Source organism: Garra rufa, chromosome 12 (assembly GCF_049309525.1).
Source record: "Garra rufa chromosome 12, GarRuf1.0, whole genome shotgun sequence".
NCBI classification, from domain to species: domain Eukaryota; kingdom Metazoa; phylum Chordata; class Actinopteri; order Cypriniformes; family Cyprinidae; genus Garra; species Garra rufa.
The window spans coordinates 10,495,180-10,516,289 of record NC_133372.1 but is presented as its reverse complement, the minus strand read 5'-3'; the positions used below and the strand labels follow the sequence as shown (position 1 = coordinate 10,516,289).

Below are 21,110 nucleotides of genomic sequence, written 5' to 3'. Positions count from 1 at the left end.
TTTAATATTTTTTATTCCAGATTTTTGTATATATTACAATTTATTGTTATTGTGAATATGGTCATAATATCTGATATTGTAACAGCACTAATGCCACTATTAAATTTTGAATCAGTTTTATTTGTTAGTTTTTCAGTAAGTTCTAGTAATTTTGCTGTTTTTATTCATTTTTAATTTCAGTTAAACTAAATTAAAATTAAACATGTTGCCTTGACAAATTACTGATTTGAAATAAAAAATAGAATTATGTCAGTCAATATTTATTTTATATTAAGTTTACTATATCATTTTTACACTGTACATTACTCTGATGTCTAAATTCACGTTTTATATTTAAAACAATTTTTTATATGTAGTTTTTATTTTGATTATATTTTTATTTATTATTTAAAGCAATATGTGACAGATTTTAGTTCTTAGTGTTTTTTATATATGTAGTTTTTATTATATTATTTCATTTATTTATTATTTATGGGTCGTTGGCCCTAATGTAAACATTATCTACATTAGCCAGATTTTGAATACCCTACAAACTGAATTAAAATAAAATAAATAAAATCATTTCAGTCAATATTTATTTTATTTCAAGTTTATTTCAAATCATGTTTACTGTATCCATTTTTCATACTGCACATTACTGTGATGCCTAAATTCACTTCTAATATTTAAAATGATTTTTTGATTTTGTGTTTTTATTTTAATTATATATATATTTATTATTCAAAAGTATTGAGTGGGTTTTTAAAAATGTCTAAACAAATAGTTTTTATTATATTATTTTACTTGTATATTTTTGTGTTCATTTATTATTTTTGGTTCATTGGCTTTTATTTAAAAAAAAGATTTTTAATATCCTACAAACTGAATTAAAATAAAATAAATTAATACAATTATTTCAGTCAATATTTATTTTATTTCAAGTTTATTATAAATAATGTTTACTGTTTTCATTTTTCATACTGCTCATTACAGTGATGCCTAAATTCACTTCTAATATTAAAAACAATTTTTATTATGTAATTTTTTTTTCAATTACATATTTATTCATTATTCAAGAGTAATATGTGACTGATTTGAGTTCTTAGTGGGACTTTTAAAAATATATAAATAAATAGTTTTTATTATATTATTTCATTTTTTTTAAAAATTGTATTTATTTATTATTTATGGGTCATTGACTCTAATATAAAAATAATCTACACTGGCCAGATTTTTAATACCCTAGAAATTGAATTAAAATAAAATAAAGAAATAAAATTATTTACATCAATATTTATTTTATTTCACGTTCATTATAAATAATGTTTACTGTATCCATTTTTCACACTGTTCAATACAGTGATGCCTAAATTCACTTTTATTATTTAAAACAATTTTTGGCTTAGTTTTTTTTATGTAGTCTTTATTTCAGTTATATATTTAATCATTATTCAATGTAATATGAGTAATATATGACTGATTTGAGTTCTTAGTGGGATAAAAAAAAAAAAAAAAAATATATATAAATATATATATATATATATATATATATATAGTTTTTATTAAATATGTATGGGTCACCCTAATATAAAAATAATCTACACTGGCATATTTTTACATAGTTTATTTTAATTATATATTTATTAGTTACGTGTAATTTAAGTGACTGGTTTGTAAATCATTAGCCATAATATAAAACTATTCTACATAGGACAGATTTTTAATACCCTACAAATTGAATTAAACTGTAAAACCCTACAGTTTTCCACAAAAATAAAAATAAAATACAAATAAAATAAATTGGTAAATAAAATCACAATTATGACATAAGTCATCAGATCACAATAACCGAAAACGTACCGAAAATGTAGAGTCTCACAAATCTCACAAATCATGATTTGTCAATCTTGTCAATTTCAACTTTTTTCTCATGATTATGATTTATTTTCTTTTTCTTGTGTAGCAAAAATGGGCTACCATAGATTTTCATAAAAATGTATAAACTGTCAAAAATAAGAGCAAGATTATGTAGTTTTTATTGTAATTAGAGCAAAACAAGCAACATTTATGATAATGTCACATATCACTGCTCGTTGAACAGTATTGCAGATTTTGGTTCTTCTTCATTTAAAATCGGTGGAGCTGTGCTTTCCTAAAAACGTGAAAGTGAAAGTCATGACATTTGCCAAGTATGGTATGGCCCAGTACTCGGAATTTGTGTTCTGTATTTAACCCAACCAAGTGCATACTCACACATACCGTGAACACACACCAGTGGGCAGCAATTGGGGTTTCAGTATTGAGGGTGAAAGAGAGTGCTGGTCATTCATTCCCCCTTACCTACAACTCCTGCCCGGTACTGAGACTTAAACCCGTGACCTTTGGGTTATAAGTCCAAATCTCTAACCACTGACCCAAAAAGATGGAGCAAACAATGGCCAAACAATTGTTCACTGAGAAACAGCTAATAGAAACAGTAATGTACCTTTCTCTAGGTAACTGCGAGGGGCCCATGGTGGGTCTTCTTCAGCGTAGGGGTCGCTGTACTCCACCACCGCTGACTCTTCCTCATCATCACCCTCCTCATCCTCATAGTCCTCTGGAGGAGGCGGGGGCGGGGTTGCTTCCTCAAACTCCACCTCTTCTGCAGGAGGCGGCGGTGGAGGAGCATCTGAGACTAAAGGAATAAACAAATAATCTCAGACACAAGCTATTTGTGGGGGAATTTGGTAACTTCTGTTTGCTGATGTGAGACAAACGACTCATGCTGGACGGGGAAGTTAAGGAGGAAAATGTGTTAATACAGAAATTTGGGAGTATTATATTTAGAGAGGTTAGAATAACCACTAACCACGAAACAGCAGTAATAAGCAATTTCTTTGAAAAGGGAACTTCACTAAGGCCATGCACACACTGCAGATAAACAAGGTTGAAAGTAGTGTTTTCTCCACCACTGCATTTCTTTATTACAGAAATGCTACAGCCACTGTCATGTCTTGGACATCAAAACGTGTAAACTCAGAATGAGGGTTTGAGCTTTTATTTTGGAATCGTAAAGAACAGTTAGCATATTGAGAGAGATATTGATGTATTGTCCTGTGCTTTTGCATAGGTTTATAATTGATTAACCTCCCAAATCTGATCAGCGCGTTCCCAGATGAACATTATAAACCCAAACTTATAGCAATATGCAGATATGAAGTTTGAGATGCTCCACACATGTAAACAATGTTTACTGTTTGTGTGGAGCAGCATTTACTATTATGATTATTTTTTTAGGTTTAAATAAAAAAATTGCTGCGTTAACGTGAGACTCTTATCGGGCGATAAAAAAAATATCGCCGTTAATCTATTCTCAAAGTTGGGTTGGGAGCTGGGTCTAAAATACGCAAGATAGGATGACTTTAACCTTGATATTTTAGCGCGGATGACGTATACCTAGTCGAATTGCACTGTAGGGGGCGAGAACAAGTCTTCAACTTCTGTGAAATTACCACATCAAATGAGACGTGCAAAGTCTGCAAACATGGATGCAGTTATGAAGCCGCTTCAGGGCAGGTGCGTTCTTAGACCCTTTTTACTGGGGCACGCGCCCCAGTGAAAATCTGCTGTGCCCCAGTAAAATCTCAAGTTTGAGTTATAATTTACTTTGATAATCCCGAAATAAAGACATTAAACTATATGCAACAACTGAATTGACGCTTCTAAAAGCAACGCAGTTTAATCGAAGACTATGCACGCAGATAGGCTATTCTTTCCCGTGCGTCTCTGTGTATTTAACGGCAACGTGCACGTCGTGCAGCCTTTTGCGCAGAAGTACTTGGTTACACAAGTTTGTATAGGTAATTATGTTGTAAATGCAATTGTCAAGCAGTTTGTGATGCATTTTGGAAACAGGAGATGAGCGCCTGATCTAATGCGCTACCTGGCCCGTTCTCGAAGACTTACTTTTAGTCATTATTTGGGTAGCACACATATTCTGAATGCCTTCAGCAGAATTCAAATTAGCAATTTTAATCTAGATTAATCTAGATTAATTCCAAGATTTAATCTAGATTAATCTAGATTAAAAAGATTAATCTATGCCCACCCCTAATTTTTAGATTTTTTAGGTTTAATATATCATGAAGCCTTGGAAATCAGTGTAATAATGCGTTTCATGAATTGTCATCCGTGAAACTTCCGGTATTTTGACGGTTACTTGTTGTTGTTTTTTTAAATCGAGTACTCAAATTGAATCAAGGAATCGTGACAGCCCTATTCTGAATTGTTTCGAGATGAAAAACAAATAATTAGTCTGACACTTATGTGCTAGTTCTATGGAATTATAAAAAAAAAATAACAACAGTAACTTAAACTTGAGTCATATCTGACTTGAAATGAACCAAGAAGTGGTTCATATACGGAATGTAGGTTGTTAAAAAGCTTAAAATAAATTCCAGTTTCACTTTTTCAGAAAAAAAAATAAATCAGTGTACGTTGCCTAACTCTCCTCCAATGACACCTCAACACACAAACAAAAAAAGGTATCTTTTCCATATTAATCAGAGTGTTTGTGTTTGTCTTAACCAGCCATTTCTGCGACGCCTAGGAACAAGAACATACAAACTATACCTCCAATGACAATCTCTTATGTGCTACTTATGTGCTTTGTATAATCTAAAAAGGGTTTAATTTTATTTTGAATATCAATGCGTGTGACTTCAATAACTACAATGAAAGCAACAATGGATAATTTAGCTCAAATCAAGAACATTCTCACTATAACCTCTGAACAAACAAATGTATTCCAAGACAGTCACCAAGTATGTATACTGAATAATGTTAATATAGATTTTTATTTTTGTACATTTGATCATAAACATGTTTCAATGTGAGGCTGCCCACACGTTCTTCTGATTAGCTGTGATTTGTGATCAATGTCACATCTGGATTGGACAGACAAATGACTTGTGGCTGGTATCTTATCACATTGCTTCTGGTTATGAGTTGGTTATGAGTCATTATAATAAGAAACTCCTATTACACTATGCTCTAGCAGATTATTGATGGATAAAATCAGATTTGAAAAAAACATGCAACAGATCTGAGAGACAAATTGAGATATATTTTAATGTATAAACAAACATGCATGTTTAAAGAGCATGCAAAACCTGTTAAAAACTAAAAACATTCATTACTCTACCACAGACACATGCACATGGATGCCCGTTTCCATCATAAAATAAAAAAATAAAAAAGGTAATTTGGACTCTTACAATTCAGGATTTTTTCTTGTAATTTCAAGTTTACATCCTGCAATTCTGTCTCTTAACTCTGAATTCTCACAATTCTGTTTTATTTGTTTCCACCATTAAATAGAGAATAAAAAAGGTAATTGTGACTTCTAATATTATAATTAAATTTTCACTTTTTTGATTATTTACTGATAATCTAGTGCTTTCTTTGTTTTCGGTTTAGGAGATGAATTTGCTGTGATGTGCCTGTATGTATGTATGTTTCATACAAATTACATAATCTGAGAATAATTGTTTTCCATTTAAATTGGTTCATTTGAAAGTAGACATTTCGCTCTCTATAGATATATTTATAAGTCTGTAAGGCAAGTACGCAGTTATTTTTGACACGCTCAAGTTTACAGAAACGGAGACAGCAGAAAGTGCATCTTGTTTGCTTTCGTTATTTTACAAAAGTGCAATGTTTTGCTGCAATTGTGAGTGCACATAAATATACAGAGTCTTTACAGATTCCAAAGATGTATTACTCTTATCTGTATGATCATGAATGAGTATTTTAAAGGTGCCATAGAATGGAAATCTGTATTTACCTTGGCATAGTTGAATAATAACAGTTCTGTACATAGCCTGTAGTATAACGTTACACAGAGCACATGCAATCACCAATCTCAAAAGTGAAACTAAAAAGTTATCAGCGATTCAAAGCAGCAGTTTCAATGCCCCCCATATTAATAGCGGCTCGAGCTCCGTAATTAAATATATATTTTCTCCATGTGTTTCCTTACAGCTGTGTGAGAGCAAGCTGCACTGTGAGACAGCCAATCAGAGCAGAGCTCCTCATTTAATATTCACGGACCTTCCAAATAAGGCAATAACAGAGCATTTTATAATTAGCACAATAAATAATTATAAAATAAATAATTAGCACATTTGAAGTTGATGAATGACAGACGAGCATTTAGATGTCCTGCCCGATGTACTATATTACCACATAGAGCAGCTGATAACAGTCTGTCCATCACGGACTGCATGACTTTGCCACTTCCTGTGGATTTTTTTCTTTAAATTCTGCAACTAACACAATTTTGGTTAACCAAGCCTCTTCTCGTCAACTACAAGCTTCCTTGGAATTTTGAGCTGATAAAAAAAGACCAAAGCCAAAATTGTGAAACAAACCTTTTTGATCTTTTTATTCTGCAATGGAAACAGGCTTCCATACATTTAGGAGTATTTTCCCAACCCGATAACTTACTGGTCTCCTGAACCCGAGCCACAAAGCCCATGAGCGGTAGCTGGGGGGTGATCTGGAGAATAGAGGGGGGTGGAGGGGCCATAGGGGCTACCCACCCCAACAATTTAGTTCAGAAAGGAAAAAAAGGGAAGTGAGAAAACAAAAAGTGTGGGTGAAACAAAAGGAAAGAAAAGAGAGGAAGTTGATAAGAAAACAGAGATTTTAAGTTCAAGAAGAAAGAGCAATCAGATAAAGCCAGTAAGACTGAACCCATTGATTTAAATGACAAACAACCTCCTTTTATAGTTACTGTATTTACATTCAACCATTATATGGACACTTGAGCATGTCTAGTGTGTCTACCTTGGTTTTGGTTGTAGTGTGGCCCTCCATTGAGCTGGTTTTGGATCATGTTTGGATTTGTGTTCTGAGGCATGTTGTTGGGCTGTCCAGTAACTGATGACGGCCGGCGGTAGGGCAGGGAACCTCCCACTGAGGGCGTGGTGTGCCGCGTCATTGGTCGGTTCATACTGTAAAAGTGAGGACCGTTGCCTGGGAGGCAAAAAGAAAATTGTTAAATAAAACTAATTCAGTTTTTTTTGGGTCACAGTACGGGACACACAATAGGCTGACCACATTGAATGATATATGGAATGAACTGAAGACACAAGCTCTGACCAAACTCTAGTGAGCTGCCTCACTCTCTGCTAACACAGCTACCTTTCCAGGCATCTTGCCAGGTGGATCACACCACATAGACAGCAGATCTGCAAAAGTAGCACTTATGATAAATAGACAAGAGACACAGCTAGTGCTCAGAGTAGGGATGTGCGGTATAACGGTACTATGAAAATACCGGTATTTATTTATTTTTAAACGGTACAATATCAAAAGTTTGCTCAGTTCGGTATTTCATCCGCTGTTCCGATTTTCACCACTATGCGGCAGTGTTCCGCAAACTGGCGTAAAACCGGCAAGCGTGATAACAGACAAACGCCAATGGATCACACAGATGAGACGCGATCTGCAGTGGTCAAAGGAGCTAGCAAAAAATAAAGACTGAAAAGATATGTTTATGTGAACCCATTTTATTCAGTCCCAAATCACAATCCAACCTGTATCCTCTACTCTGTTGGGTTTTTTGTTGTTGTTGCATTCTGGTTGCATTCACATTTTCTTTGTGATAAAGACTGAAAATATGTGACCCTGGACCACAAAACCAGCCATAAGGTTAATTTTTAGGACAATATTTGGCCGAGATATAACTATTTGAAAAACTGGAATCTGAGGGTGCAAAAAAATCTAAATGCTGAGAAAATCACCTTTAAAGTTCTCCAAATTAAGTTCTTAACAATGCATATTACTAATAAAATATACATTTTTAATATATTTATATTAGGAATTTTACAAAAAAACTTCATGGAACATGATCTTTAATTTCCTAACGATTTTTGGCATTAAAAAAATATCAATAATTTTGAACCATACAATGTATTTTTGGCTATTGCTACAAATATACCCCAGCGACTTAAGACTGGTTTTGTGGTCCAGGGTCACATATATTAAGAGATTACTTTATTTTAATCAGATCTCTTCAGTTTTGTTTCTTCTAAAATCAAAATTGTAGGTTTTTTTTTTTTTTTTTTGTAACAATTTCTTTGCACAGATGTTCATTTGGTTTTCAATACACCTACATTTGCCTGTTTCCTTTTTTTTTTTTTTATACCTATGGTATCGATACCAAGGTATTAGATCCTAGTATCGTACCAAAGTCAAAATTGTGGTATCGAGCCATCCCTAGCTCAGAGTTACCCAAAAATTAAAATTCTGTAATTATTTACTCACCCTTATGTTGTTCCAAACCTGTAAGGGCGTTGTTCATCTTCGAAACACAAATTAAGATATTTTTGATGAAATCTGAGAGCTTTCTACTACCAAGACCCAGAAACATAGTAAGGACATTGTTAAAATAGTCCATGTGACATCAGTGGTTCAACCTTAATTTTATAAAACTATGAGAATACTTTTTGTGCACAAAGAAAACAAAAATAATGACTTGTGTGTAATGACAAACACTCACTACAGTACCACGACACGTGCATGTGTTTTATCAATGTCCTAACTACATTTCTGGGCCGCTTGAACGTCACAATTGCACTGCTGTCTATGCAGGGTCAAAAAGCTCTTGGAATTCAATGAAAATATCTCAATTTGTGTTCCGAAGATGAACAAAGGCTTACGAATGAGGTTCATATACAAGGTTCATACAGATAAAGCCCTGTTTTTTTATTTTCAAGTTCAGTATCACTTCTCACTTATCAAACAGTGTTAAACAGTTATCTTTCAAACTCCAAAGAAAAAAGATAAATGGATAAATAAAAATATACTAATAGAAAATTGCAAAACTAAAGTGAAGCACATGCAAAGTATTACTACTAAATTAATACAAAGTACACTACACTTTTACTATAGTAAAGCCACTGTTACTTTTCTTAAAGGATTTGTATTTGTGAAAACTTTTTTCTGTTTTGTTTTTATAACTGTACTGCCTTAATGGTTTGATGTTTTCTACTGTTTAAGAAAAAAGAAATCAGGAAAAAGATTCATGAAATCACTCCGAAATCCTGATGTGAAACAAATGATTCACCATACACACTCCAAAGTTCGCTCCGTAACGCAAATCATTTGTTTCATAGCGGGACTTCAAATTGCGTATCGCAAATAATTTGATTTAGATCGAAACTTCAGAGCAAGTTCACAAATCTTTTGGCTTAGATTGGGATTACAAATCGCAAATCGTGAATCATTTGATTTGAACACTTCAATCAAATAATTCACGATACGCATAGTTCCAATCTAAATCAACTGATTCGTGATATGCGATTTGAAGTCCCGATCCAAGTCAAATGATTTGCAAACCCACTCTGAAGTTCTCAACTAAATACGCAATCTGCAAGCCATTTATTTTTGAATTTCAACATGGCTTGTAATGATTTTAAAAAGCATGCATTGATGGGTGAAACCATTGCATTGCAAAATGATTCACTTCGAAGCACACTCGGATTGCGTATTGTGAATCATTTGCTTTACATCAGAAGTCCCGATCTAAATCAAATGATTCACAACACAATCCGAGCAAGCTTCAAAACAGTGAACCGTTTGGCAACGCAATGGTTTAACTGATTCTGAGATTCAAAAAGCTCTGTTTCACCCATCACCCATTTTAAAATCATTACAAGCTATGTTGAAAATCGATAATAAATGGCTCTTTTAATTTGACCTGTGCTAGTGAATTGCTTGAAATAAGTTTAAATCAATCATGAGTTTAATGACTCTCTCAACTGATTCGGTTTATCTATTCTGATTTTAGCGTCTTCAGCCATGTTAACACATCATTGTCACTGTCAGTACAACCACTGGCTTAGCTTGCTAGTTTTCTGACATTTACAGAAATAAGTGAAAAAGGTATAAAAAGATATTTTGCATGAGAAGATGTTTGCTTACTAAAAACATTAAACACTTACTTCATAGACACATTGTCTTTCAGTACTTCAAGCACTTTTTAAGTACCTCTTCAGGAATTTCGCTTTTTACTTTGAGCACCTTGTACAAACCCTATGGGGGTGAATAATTAATGACATCATTTTCATTTTGGGGTGAACTATCCCTTTAATATAAAAAAACCCTTCAATGTTGGCCAATACCATTAAATATTGTGTGCATTATGTCAGAGTGCATTATGGGATTACCTTCACCATGAAGAATGCATGCATTGCTGTCTAAAAGATGCATCCTAAAAGGCAACATATACCCAGTCTTTAAATACTGTCTAGGTCGGCAGCTCACTAGTTTTGGAACATGACCTTCAAATCAATCTGTCCATGTAAAAATATTGGCCTGTGATAAATTCCTCACAAAAGACCTCAAAATAGTTCCTAAGAAGCACGAATAGAAAATAGACATGGATCAAATGATGTGATGGAGGACGAACGCCACTGGGAATGTAATCCAACCAAGAACTGGAGCACGGATGCATAGTGAGCCAAGACAAACCAAGCCCATGCAGGTGAAGCCTGAGGTGAGGTGGAGGAGGGATGAATCCTGGGTAATGTTGAATAAATCACGTATGATCAAGTGCAGGTTGTCACTCAAAGATGGACGAGTGTGGAGATGGATTTGAGGAGGGGGAGAGGGAACTCACCTTGAGCGGGGGTGCTAGTTGCAGCAGCAGGGTTGGTGTTGGTGCTAACAGGGGGGTTGGGGGGCAGCTGTGGGGGTGGAGGTATCTCGGGAGGGCCCTCTGCTGGCAGAGCAGGGGTCGGGGCAGGGGCGGGGGGCACTGGCTCTGGGGTGGGGGGTGGTGGAGGTACGGGAGGGGCTGGGATAGTAAGGCTTGGAGGGGGTTTGGGAGGGTTAGGAGGGGCAGGTGCTGTACCTGTAACCCCGTGCACCATACAGAGAGAGGAAGCCCAGGGGAGAAGGGACACAAGAGTGACAGAACAGAGGGAAGAATGGTCGAAAGGAGAAACAGGACCACAGGGAGGAAGAATAGGTACAGTGAGTCCAAAAAGAGGAAATAAAGAGGCAGTGAAAAGAAAGAAAAGTTATCATTGCTAATAGTGGGACAGGAGATAGATTTTAATACAGTAACAATGATACTTCCTTCAGAACCTTGGACAGTTCTCAGATTCATTTACTAATACTTAATTACACAAAGAACGGGAATCTCACCAGGAAAGGCAGTGGGTGGGGCAGGGGTTGGCACGGCGATGGGCACGCCCACGCTTCCACTCCCACTGTTTTCTCTGCTGCTACTGCGACTGCTGGGATGACTGCCACCGCTGCTGCCACTACTGAAACACACAAGACACATCATGCAAGTTAAGGTTAATTAGCATGTGCTGGTTGATCCATAACTTGATGTATTTCCAAGAGAAACAGCATAAGGAACTAGGAAAAAAAATGTAGAGTGGGACTTAATGTTTGTCTTTTGAAAATTGATTAGATCCTCAAAATACCAGATAAGAAGTCAGACTAAATGTAACTGTTTGGTTAATATTATTCAACAGACCAGGTAGCCAGAGCAGAACAGTCATTTTAAAAGAAGAGCACATTATTACATTCTGTTTAAAAATTGCAAAGACAAACATTCACAGTAAAGAATGCATTAAGTAAGTAATTAGCTGTAAAACACTCAATCCTGCTCAATGTTCCTTACCAAAAAGTGAAATATAATTTCATCATATTTCACAGAACTGGCAAAATTTCATTAATCAGTCAATATTTGGCTATTTTCAGATTGTTGGCTGATAACTACAGGTTAAATAATTCAATCAGCCTGGCATATTTTAAAGGGATAGTTCACCCAAAAATGAAAATTACCTTATGATATACTCACCCTCAAGCCCTCCTAGGTGTATGTGATTTTCTTCTTTCAGGTGAAGACAATCAGAGTTATATTAAAAAATATCCTGGCTCTTCCAAGCTTTATAATGGCAGTGAATGGCTGTTGAAATTTTATATTTTTTTAATATAACTCCTATTGTATTTCTCTGAAAGACACTAGCAGTCAAAAGTTTTTGAACTGTAAGATTTGTAATGTTTTTAAGTCTCTCCTGCTCACCAAGCCTGCATTTATTTGATCCAAAGTACAGCAAAAACAGTAAAATCGAAATATTTTAACTATTAAAAATAACTGTATTCTATTTGAAAATATTTTAAAATGTAATTTATTCCTGTGATAAAAAAAAAATTATTATTATTATTATTATTATGTTATTATGCAAAACCAAGTAGATTTTATTCATGTTTCTTTGATGAATAGAAAGTTCAGAAAACATTTATCTGAAATAGAAATCTTTTGTGATATTATAAATGTCTTTATAATCAATGTTGATTTAAAGCATCCTTGCTAAATAAAAGTATTAATTTCTATAATTTCTTTCCCCCCAAAAAAATTGAATGGAAACGATGGTGTTTAAGACTCACTGTAAGTCATGTCCATGTACAGAACTGTTATTATTCAACTATGTCAAAGTAAATACAGTTTTCCCTTTCCATGGCACCTTTAAGGGTGAGTAAATCACAGGGTAATTTATATTTTTGGGTGAACTGTCCCTTTAAGATGGTATTTGGGGTGAAATGATTTAATCAGCCTGGTCAATATTTGGTTATTTTCTGAGTTTATTGGTTGATAACTAGTGGTAGAGGGATAAAATGGCCTGAAAGAAAAAGACAAACATATTTGACCATTTTCTGATTATCGGTTGATGATACTAGTAGCAGACTGATTCAAAAGCCTGGCCAATATTTTGACAATATTTGGCAATTACCAGATTATTAATTAATAGCAAGAAGCAGACTTATTTAATGACCAGATTATCAGCATCAGCCACCAATCATGTCACTTAACCAAATAACATAACTATTTCTTTCTTTAGTTAGTTTTCAATCTACCAACAAACTTGTCAATAGAAATTCTGTATTTAAACATTTTGACTTTCGACTAAATATTGCATAAATCAAGTGCTGATTTAATTTCAATAAATGTGCTTGCCATTTATAGAAGCCAGTTTCTGCCACTGAATAAAAAAAAAGGTAATTAAGACTTTTTATCTCACAATTCTGACTTTTTATATACTCGCATCATATAAACTCGCAATTCTGACTTTTTTTCTCAGAACTGTAAGATATAAACGTACAATTGCAAGTTATAAAGTCCAGTTCTGAGGAGAAAAAAGACTATGTTAACAGAATTGCGAGTTTAAATCTCACAATTCTGACTTCATTTCTCAAAATTGTGAGTTTATATCTCAGAATTCTAACTTTATAACTCGCAATTGCAAGTTTACATCATGCAATTCTGACTTTGTAACTCACAATTGGGAGTTTATATCAGGAGTTTATAACTCACAGTTGAAAAAAAGTTAGAATTGTGAGTTTGTATCACGCAATTCTGAGAAAAAAAGTCAGAATTGTGAGATAAGTCGCAATAACTTTTTTTTTTAATTCAGTGGCAGAAACGGCCTTCCATAACCAGTGGTCAAAATCTAAACTAAATATAGTTTTCAAAATGTCCCAATCACTCTCCCATGATGATCAAAGTCTGATTCCTGATTAAATATACACTACTGTTCAAAAGTTGAGCTGCTCAATATTTCTGTGGAAACTTTAGCCAGGATTCTTTGATAAACAAAGTTCAAAAGTTTATCTTTTAAATGTCTTTACAGTCACTTTTGATCAATGTAACGCATCCTTGCTAAATACAAGTCTTAATTTCTTTCAAACGGAAAAAAAAGTAACAGTATTGTATTAATGTATAGAATCTACAAAGAAAGATCTCTTCATACACATCTCGCATGGTCATGAACTGAGGAATTGTGGGTAAGAATCTGAGAAGAGGAAGAATGTGATTATGTGCTCTCTGTCCCCTGAGACTCTCAAAATCAGAGCGCTGAGAATGCAAACGGCAAAGAGATGAAGAGATACGGGTAAGAAAGACTGAAATAGAAAAAGACGTGAGTGAAAGAGCAGGAAAGAGCTCTTCTGTAAGTAGGCTATGGCTGTTTGAACCCAAAAAGATCCAAGCAAGAGAGAGAGAAAGCAAAGGAGAAGAAAAGAGAAAGTTAGTGAGTGACTGTTACTTTGGCCGAGAGTCACACTGCAACAGACACCAAACAAAGACAGCTTAAAAACAGAACAACAGCGACAGGAAGGACAGACGGGAAAGGAAAGAGGATACGGAAAAACAGGGTGAGAAAATGTGAGGGATTTTTTTTTTTTTTCAAAGTTTATTTTTTTAAGCCTGTCCAGGGGATAATGCTGCGTTTGTGGAGTAAGCATGTGTGAGTGTGTGTGAGTACCTGTAGGTGCGGGTCCTCTGATTTACAGATGCAGTTCTAGCCGGGCTCTGCAGGGGTGGTGCGGTGTTTCGTGTTGGACTCGGCACATAGTCGTTAGGGACGACAGGTGGACGCACAGGCTCAAGCGTCCGGTAAGGGGAGTGGCGCCTGCCGAGGGGGCGGGGTTAAAATATTTAATATCCACTAAGGGGTGGAGTCAAACATCATTGATGACAGACCCCAATAATTGGGAGATCTTATGCCACATCTTGTAGAGTAAAAATCCATTTAGACCATCACAACAGTACTGTAAAGCAAACCTTCACGAGTCATGTCTAATTTATAGTTATTTGTAGATCTTTGAAACAATTAGGGTGGGTGGTATGACCAAAACAGATCAAGGTATAAGTAATTTTATGTGACAAATTATATGAATATTTGTACAGAATGTGTGACAATACAGTTATTTTTGCTTTAAAATCAGCAAAAAAAAAAAAAAAAGTAAAAGGTTTAATTATAGTCACCTGACAATTCCATAAAGGGCTAGTTCATACAAAAATCATTTATGAAAAATCATTAAAGGAGTAGCTCACTTCCAGAACAAACATTTACAGTGTACTCACCCAAATGTCATCCAAGATGATCATGCCTTTCTTTCTTTAGTCGTAAAGAAATTATGCTTTTTGAGGAAAAGATTTCAGGAATTATCTCCATATAGTGGACTTCAGTGGTGCCCGCAAGTTTGAACATCCAAATTGCAGTTTCAATGCAGCTTTAAAGGGCTCTAAACGATTCCAGCTGAGGAATAAGGGTCTTATCTAGCGAAACAATCGGTCAAAAAAAAAAAAAAGTACATACTTTTTATAACCTCAAATGCTCATCTTGTCTAACTCTGTGTAATTCGGGTCAATACAGTTAGGGTACTCTTAAAAATAAAGGTGCTTTAAAAGGTTCTTCACAGCGATGCCACAGAAGAACCATTTTTGGTTCCACAAAGAGCCATTCAGTCAAAGGTTCTTTGAAGAACCATCTCTTTCTTTTTTATAATCTGAAGAACCTCCTTTCACCACACAGAACCTTTTGTAAAACAGAAATGTTCTTCAGATGTTAAAGGTTCTTTATGGAACAATTTAAATAAAAAAGGTTCTTCTATGGCATCGTGAAGCACCTTTATTTTTAAGAGTGTAGGTCAAAAAACTCCCATCTGATTTTCTCCTCCAACATTTAAAATTGTCCTACACTGCTGATTTACCTCTTTTTTGTAAAGGGCGTTTGACCACCTTTGCATGTTCAATTTGTAAACACTGGGTCGATACTTCTGCAGTGATGTAGGACGATTTTGAAGTTGGAGGAGAAAATAAGATGGGATTTTTTCAACATTCCCTAACTGCATTTAGGGGTGTAACGATACACCAAAGGCACGATTCGATTCGGTTCGGTTCGGTTCACGGTTTTGGGGCCACGGTTCGGTTCGGTTCGGTTTCTGCTTGCTGTGGGGTTAGGGTTGATGTCATCTTAACAGCAATGCTAAGGAACAATATATTCACTTAATAACAAGAACAACTAAACTTTTTCTTTATTAACTTTGCCAACCCATTTTAGTACAGTCAGGATACTTGAGTAAGTTAGTGAAAATTAGACATTCACTTGTCCGAGTTAAAAATTTACTTGTCCGGGGCAAAACAATTCCTTTTTTGCTGTAAATTAATCCATTCTGAAGCAATAGTCTCATCACTACTCTATAAGGTCTTACTTTAATCTGAATATTTGTGATATTTGCCTTAAATTGATTTCTAGGACACTTTTTAATTTTATTTTCCTAACCTTACTAACTGTATGTGTCATCATTCACACCAAATTGTTAAATTTTATCAATACATCAAATTAGAATAATTAGACTCTGTATGGTTGCACAAATTAAATCAGTATCAACAAACTCCATATTTCCATTGCACAGGAAAAACCGGGCCTGCAATGAAATTGACATTTAACTGTATTTACTTAGACTGTTTAATGAAGATAAGAGGTTCCAAAAAAAGCATTTACACAGTAAAATTGCAAATACATAAATAATGTAGTAAGATTAATGTTATACAAAAATATTGGGAAAATGCAATACCTTTAAATATAAAATCGAACCACCAATAGGTGGCAGTAGTCACTGACTACGTTTACATGGACACCAGTAATCTAATAAATGACCTTATTCTGAATAAGACAATAATATGATTAAGCTGTTTACATAAGTTGCTTTTAGAATATTCCTTTCATGTTGCCGTTTTACATGTTATAGTACATAGATCGGTTAATGACACGCATCATTAACACGCGACGCTATCAGTTCATCTTCGTTATAGACTTTTGGATGTTTCGGTTTTAATTTGACAAAAGCTTGAAGTGGCTCTGGACATATGCAACACATTTTTGTGCATGCTGTGCTGTTTCAAAGCGTCTGCTCCATACAGCGAGCGTTTCAGAGCCAGACAGTTTTTAGGAAAAAAATCACACGCAAGCACAGTCACCGAAAGCCAGTTTAGTTTGACTTTTTTTGTTTGTTTTCATTTTGAAAACCCTGTTATCTTTGCCGTTTACGTCACATTACGCCTTGGAGGCTTTCTTTTATTTATTTATTTTTTATTAATTAATTTGATTGCGCGCCCTGTAATAAATGGTTTAGTCGGCATATAACACAGCATGTGATGGAGTCCATGCCTCGTCTTATTAGTTTTTGTTAATAAATGCTATATAAGCTAGTTTTATTTGATTGTTGTTATGCTGTTTAATTAAAAATAACAAATCCATCTTTTAAGAATTTGTTTTAATCTTAAAATTGATAGGTGTAGCCTATATGTAAGCAAAAGATCATGAATTCGTAAAAGTAAAAGTGAAAAGCATCCTAAGACGTTCCAATAGCGGAAATCCCGTTCACAAAATTAAAATCACAAATAATAGCCTACTAATGAAAAAGAACGGGTTGAATGTTAAATACGTTTCCATAAAACTATAAATTATGATAACAGACAAACTATTTATCAGCAATGAGCATTGATTAATCCCATGTTGTAGCAAAAAAATTAATAAATAAAAATGAAACCAAAGCATATGCACGTGCGACCAACTGAGAGCGTTATGCCGCGTTCCAGGAAACCCGTGTTTTTCCAAACTTCTACCCGTGAAAGTGCTACAAAGTCCTGAGTCGTGGTTTGAAGACGTGATTTACGAGCTCAAAAACCTATCTGGAACGCAGCATTAGTGTGTATCCTCTGGTGAAAAGTCCTACGCAAGGGGAATAGTGTGATTAAGGTGTGTACATGTCTTCCATAATGCGACTAAAATAGGAATACTCCACCTGTCTTAATTCGATTTGTGTTTACTCCGATTATGACTTTAGTCGGATTAAATTAATCAAAAATATCAGTTTACATGGTTGCTTCTTAATCAGAGTATTGTCTTAATCGCGTTAAAATCGGAGTATTGTTGTCCATGTAAACGTACTCACTGTCTTAATGAGCGAGTCACGGATTCAACCATAGATGGATTCAACCAGTTCGTTCACTGACTCGATTCATTTAAAAAAATGCTAAATCATTCATTACTGAAACACCGCTGTGCTGCTCGGAGATTCACGGAGGTTCTGCTGTTGCTTAGAACTATTTTCGTTTGCAAAAATGGTTAATGATGTGTCTAAAATGTAAGTCAGTTAATATTAACTACTAGTTTATTGAACTACTGTTGTATAAAATCAATGTCACTCATGTTTGCAATCGTAATGGTGCTTTCCTACCGCAGTATGTTTGTTCATGCTGTTGAGCCTATTAGTGTTGATTTTCCGTGAGTCAGATAGCCTGCACGAGCTTGATACTTGATACTGTCCGTTTTCAGTCATCTTAAGTAATAAAATCAGAATTATCCTCACCAAAGTTTCGTTGCTGCGCTAGTTATTGTTTGTAATTGATGTTTTAATCAGGTTACTTGTCCGGTCGGGCAAGTAAAATCCACTTTCACAAAATCCACTTGTCCCGGACAAGCGTTAATGTCGAGCCCTGAGTAGTAACCGAGTGTGATCGCTCACTCAAGTCACATGACATGACATGCACTTGGAAAATACTAACTTTAGAATATAATATTTAGAACAAAAGCTCATCATTACTAATACAATTTAATCAAATGTGATAAAATAAAGATGTGTTTAAATTGGTTAAATTAGTTAGAGACAATTAAGTGAGGTCAACCCCAACAATAGGCAGCAGGGGGCGTGAGAGTACCGCGGTACGCCATGAGAGTTTCGCAATACGTATCGTGGTTGTTGTATCGCGATATTTCGGTTCGGTTTGTAATATCGTTACACCCTATTTACCTGGAATGCACAGATTTCACACAGAGCTATAAAAGACGAGCATCTGAGGTTAAAAAGTATATACATTTTTATTTTTTTAGAAAATGATGTTCGTTTTGCTAGATAAGAACCCTATTCCTTGACTGGGATTGTTTAGAGCCCTTTGAGGCTGCATTTCAACATTCAAACTCGCTGGCACCACTGAAGCCCACTATATGGAGATAATTCCTAATAATGTTTTCCTCAAAAACATAATTTCTTTAAGACTGAAGAAAGAAAGATATGAACATCTTGGATGACAACGGGGTGAGTACATTATCTGTACATTTTTGTTTTGGAAGTGAACTACTCTTTTAATGTCATTAATTATGCACCCTCATGTCTTTCCAAACCAGTAAGACCTTCGCTCATCTTAAGAACATAAATTAAGATATTTTTGATGAAATCCAAGAGCTTTGATGAAATCTGACCCTACATAGACAGCAATGCATCTGACACGTTCAAGCCCCAGAATGGTAGTAAGGACATCGATAAAATAGTCCATGTGACATCAGTCATTCAACCATATTTTATGAAGCTACAAGAATACTTTTGACCATTTTAACTAGGGCTATCATGATTCCTAGATTCAACTCGATTAAAAAAAAATCTTCAATTACATTTTAGCCACGTCGAGTAACCAGCAATATGTCTAAAAAGGTCACTTAGGTCTATTTTTATTACAAAAAATGTATTATACTCATCCGATTACTCGATTAATCATCAGAATAATCGACAGATTACTTGACTAACTCAAAAAAATATATATATTAGTGACAACCCTAATTTTGACAATGCCCTTACTACCTTTCAGGATCAGAAATCTCTCGGATTTCATTAAAAATATCTTAATTTGTGTTCCAAAGATGAATCTTACAGGTTTGGAACGACATGAGGGTGAGTAATTAATGACAGAATTTTCATTTTCATCTTCATCTTCATCTAATTTGATTTTCTCTTTATTATTTAAATGGATGCATACTGAAAGATATGATTACTCATAACAAATGTCAGTTTGATCTAAAGTGAGGTTTTTTTTAACTAAAAAAAGAAAATATTAAAAGAATTAGATAGATTTTTAAATGGATTCTAAACTCTTGTGAGTTGTCACATTCACACTGTTGTTAAATAGCCGATATAAACACACCTGTGTAAGCACACAACTGTATAATAACGCTGCGATGCAGCTCAGCACATGTACTGTAAACAACTATCAATTGTACTTAGCAAAAATCCTTTTGTTTGAGACACATCCCACTTCTACATTATGTTTCTTCATTGCTCTCAGTCTCATGGATAAATAATGCAAGTTAATGCAATACAGTACAGGAACACACTACCAGCGAAACGGTCTTACTGTTTATATTGCCATACCGCCTTTCCCTAGCAGCAATCTGTCATGTGTCGGGTAGATATTTAAAGGAGCCTGTTGTGTTCTATTACAGAAGGTTGTTTGAATTGCTTATGGTCGGCCATTGTGTTGCCATGGTGACAGTGAGGGGTTGGGGCCGTGGACATGGGTATGAGCGGGAGGAACACAGTTGAGGTTTAACAGTAACAAACATCAGCTGTAAAAACTCAATGACATAAAATAATAACAACACATCACAAACACAACATAACAGTTTGCTCTCCACAGTGACCTGCAGTGGCAGAAAAAGGCACAAAGACTGAAACACACAGATCCACGCTTTAGTGTGTCAGTCCCTGAACAGAGAACAAGCCAAAACTGTTAACTACAACACACACAGTTGTAGATGTGTGCAAGTGTGGCTGTCAGGAATAAAAGATGGAGAGAAGCAACTGAGAGAGAATTTCCTTTCTTAAACACTATATCAACACAAGTGCACAACAGAATCTCTAAATTTAAAGAGGTCATATCATGCATTTGGGACACTATTTTGTCCATTTATAAGATTTTTGCACTGAAATATGATGCAAAAACAGGGCTGAAATGCTCTGAGACCTGAAGGCTGAAATGCGTTTTTTTGTGTGATGTGATATTTATAGTTAGTCACGATTCACTTCTACCGTGAAAGTTACCAAGATAAACTGAGTAGCATTTCAACTGGTCCAATTAGGAAACCCACTTCTTGTTTAAAAACACAATGTTTTTATTAGGTCACTGATAGTACCATTTATTTTATATGATTTCTTGGTAACACTTTACAATAAGGTTCATTAGTTAACATTAGTTAACCACATTAGTTAACATGAACTAATAATGAACTGCACTTATACAGCATTTATTAATCTGTGTTAATGTTAATTTCAACATTTACTAATACATTATTAAAATTTTGTTAACATTAGTTAATGCAGTGTGAACTAACATGAACAAACAATGAACAACTGTATTTCCGTTAACTAATGTTAATAAAGATTAGTAAATACAGTAACAAATGTATTGCTCATGGTTAATTCATGTTAGTTAATACATTAACTAA

At 34.7% G+C, this 21,110-nt stretch overlaps 1 protein-coding gene across 13 annotated transcripts in view; it reads right to left on the bottom strand.

Annotated features, from left to right (window-relative positions):
- Positions 1-21,110, bottom strand: part of abi2b (abl-interactor 2b) — a 32,888-nt gene that overhangs the window by 2,080 nt on the left and 9,698 nt on the right. For 2 of the 13 annotated variants that reach the window (XM_073851675.1, XM_073851676.1), the window contains 6 exons: positions 14,310-14,456; positions 11,179-11,300; positions 10,649-10,882; positions 6,811-6,999; positions 6,469-6,555; positions 2,465-2,656 (listed from right to left, as the gene is read on the bottom strand). In XM_073851675.1, coding sequence (XP_073707776.1) covers positions 2,465-2,656; positions 6,469-6,555; positions 6,811-6,999; positions 10,649-10,882; positions 11,179-11,300; positions 14,310-14,456 — 971 coding nt within the window. The remainder of the gene's footprint in view (positions 1-2,464; positions 2,657-6,468; positions 6,556-6,810; positions 7,000-10,648; positions 10,883-11,178; positions 11,301-14,309; positions 14,457-21,110) is intronic. The other 11 variants (XM_073851680.1, XM_073851681.1, XM_073851678.1 and 8 more) reach the window with 7 other exon arrangements.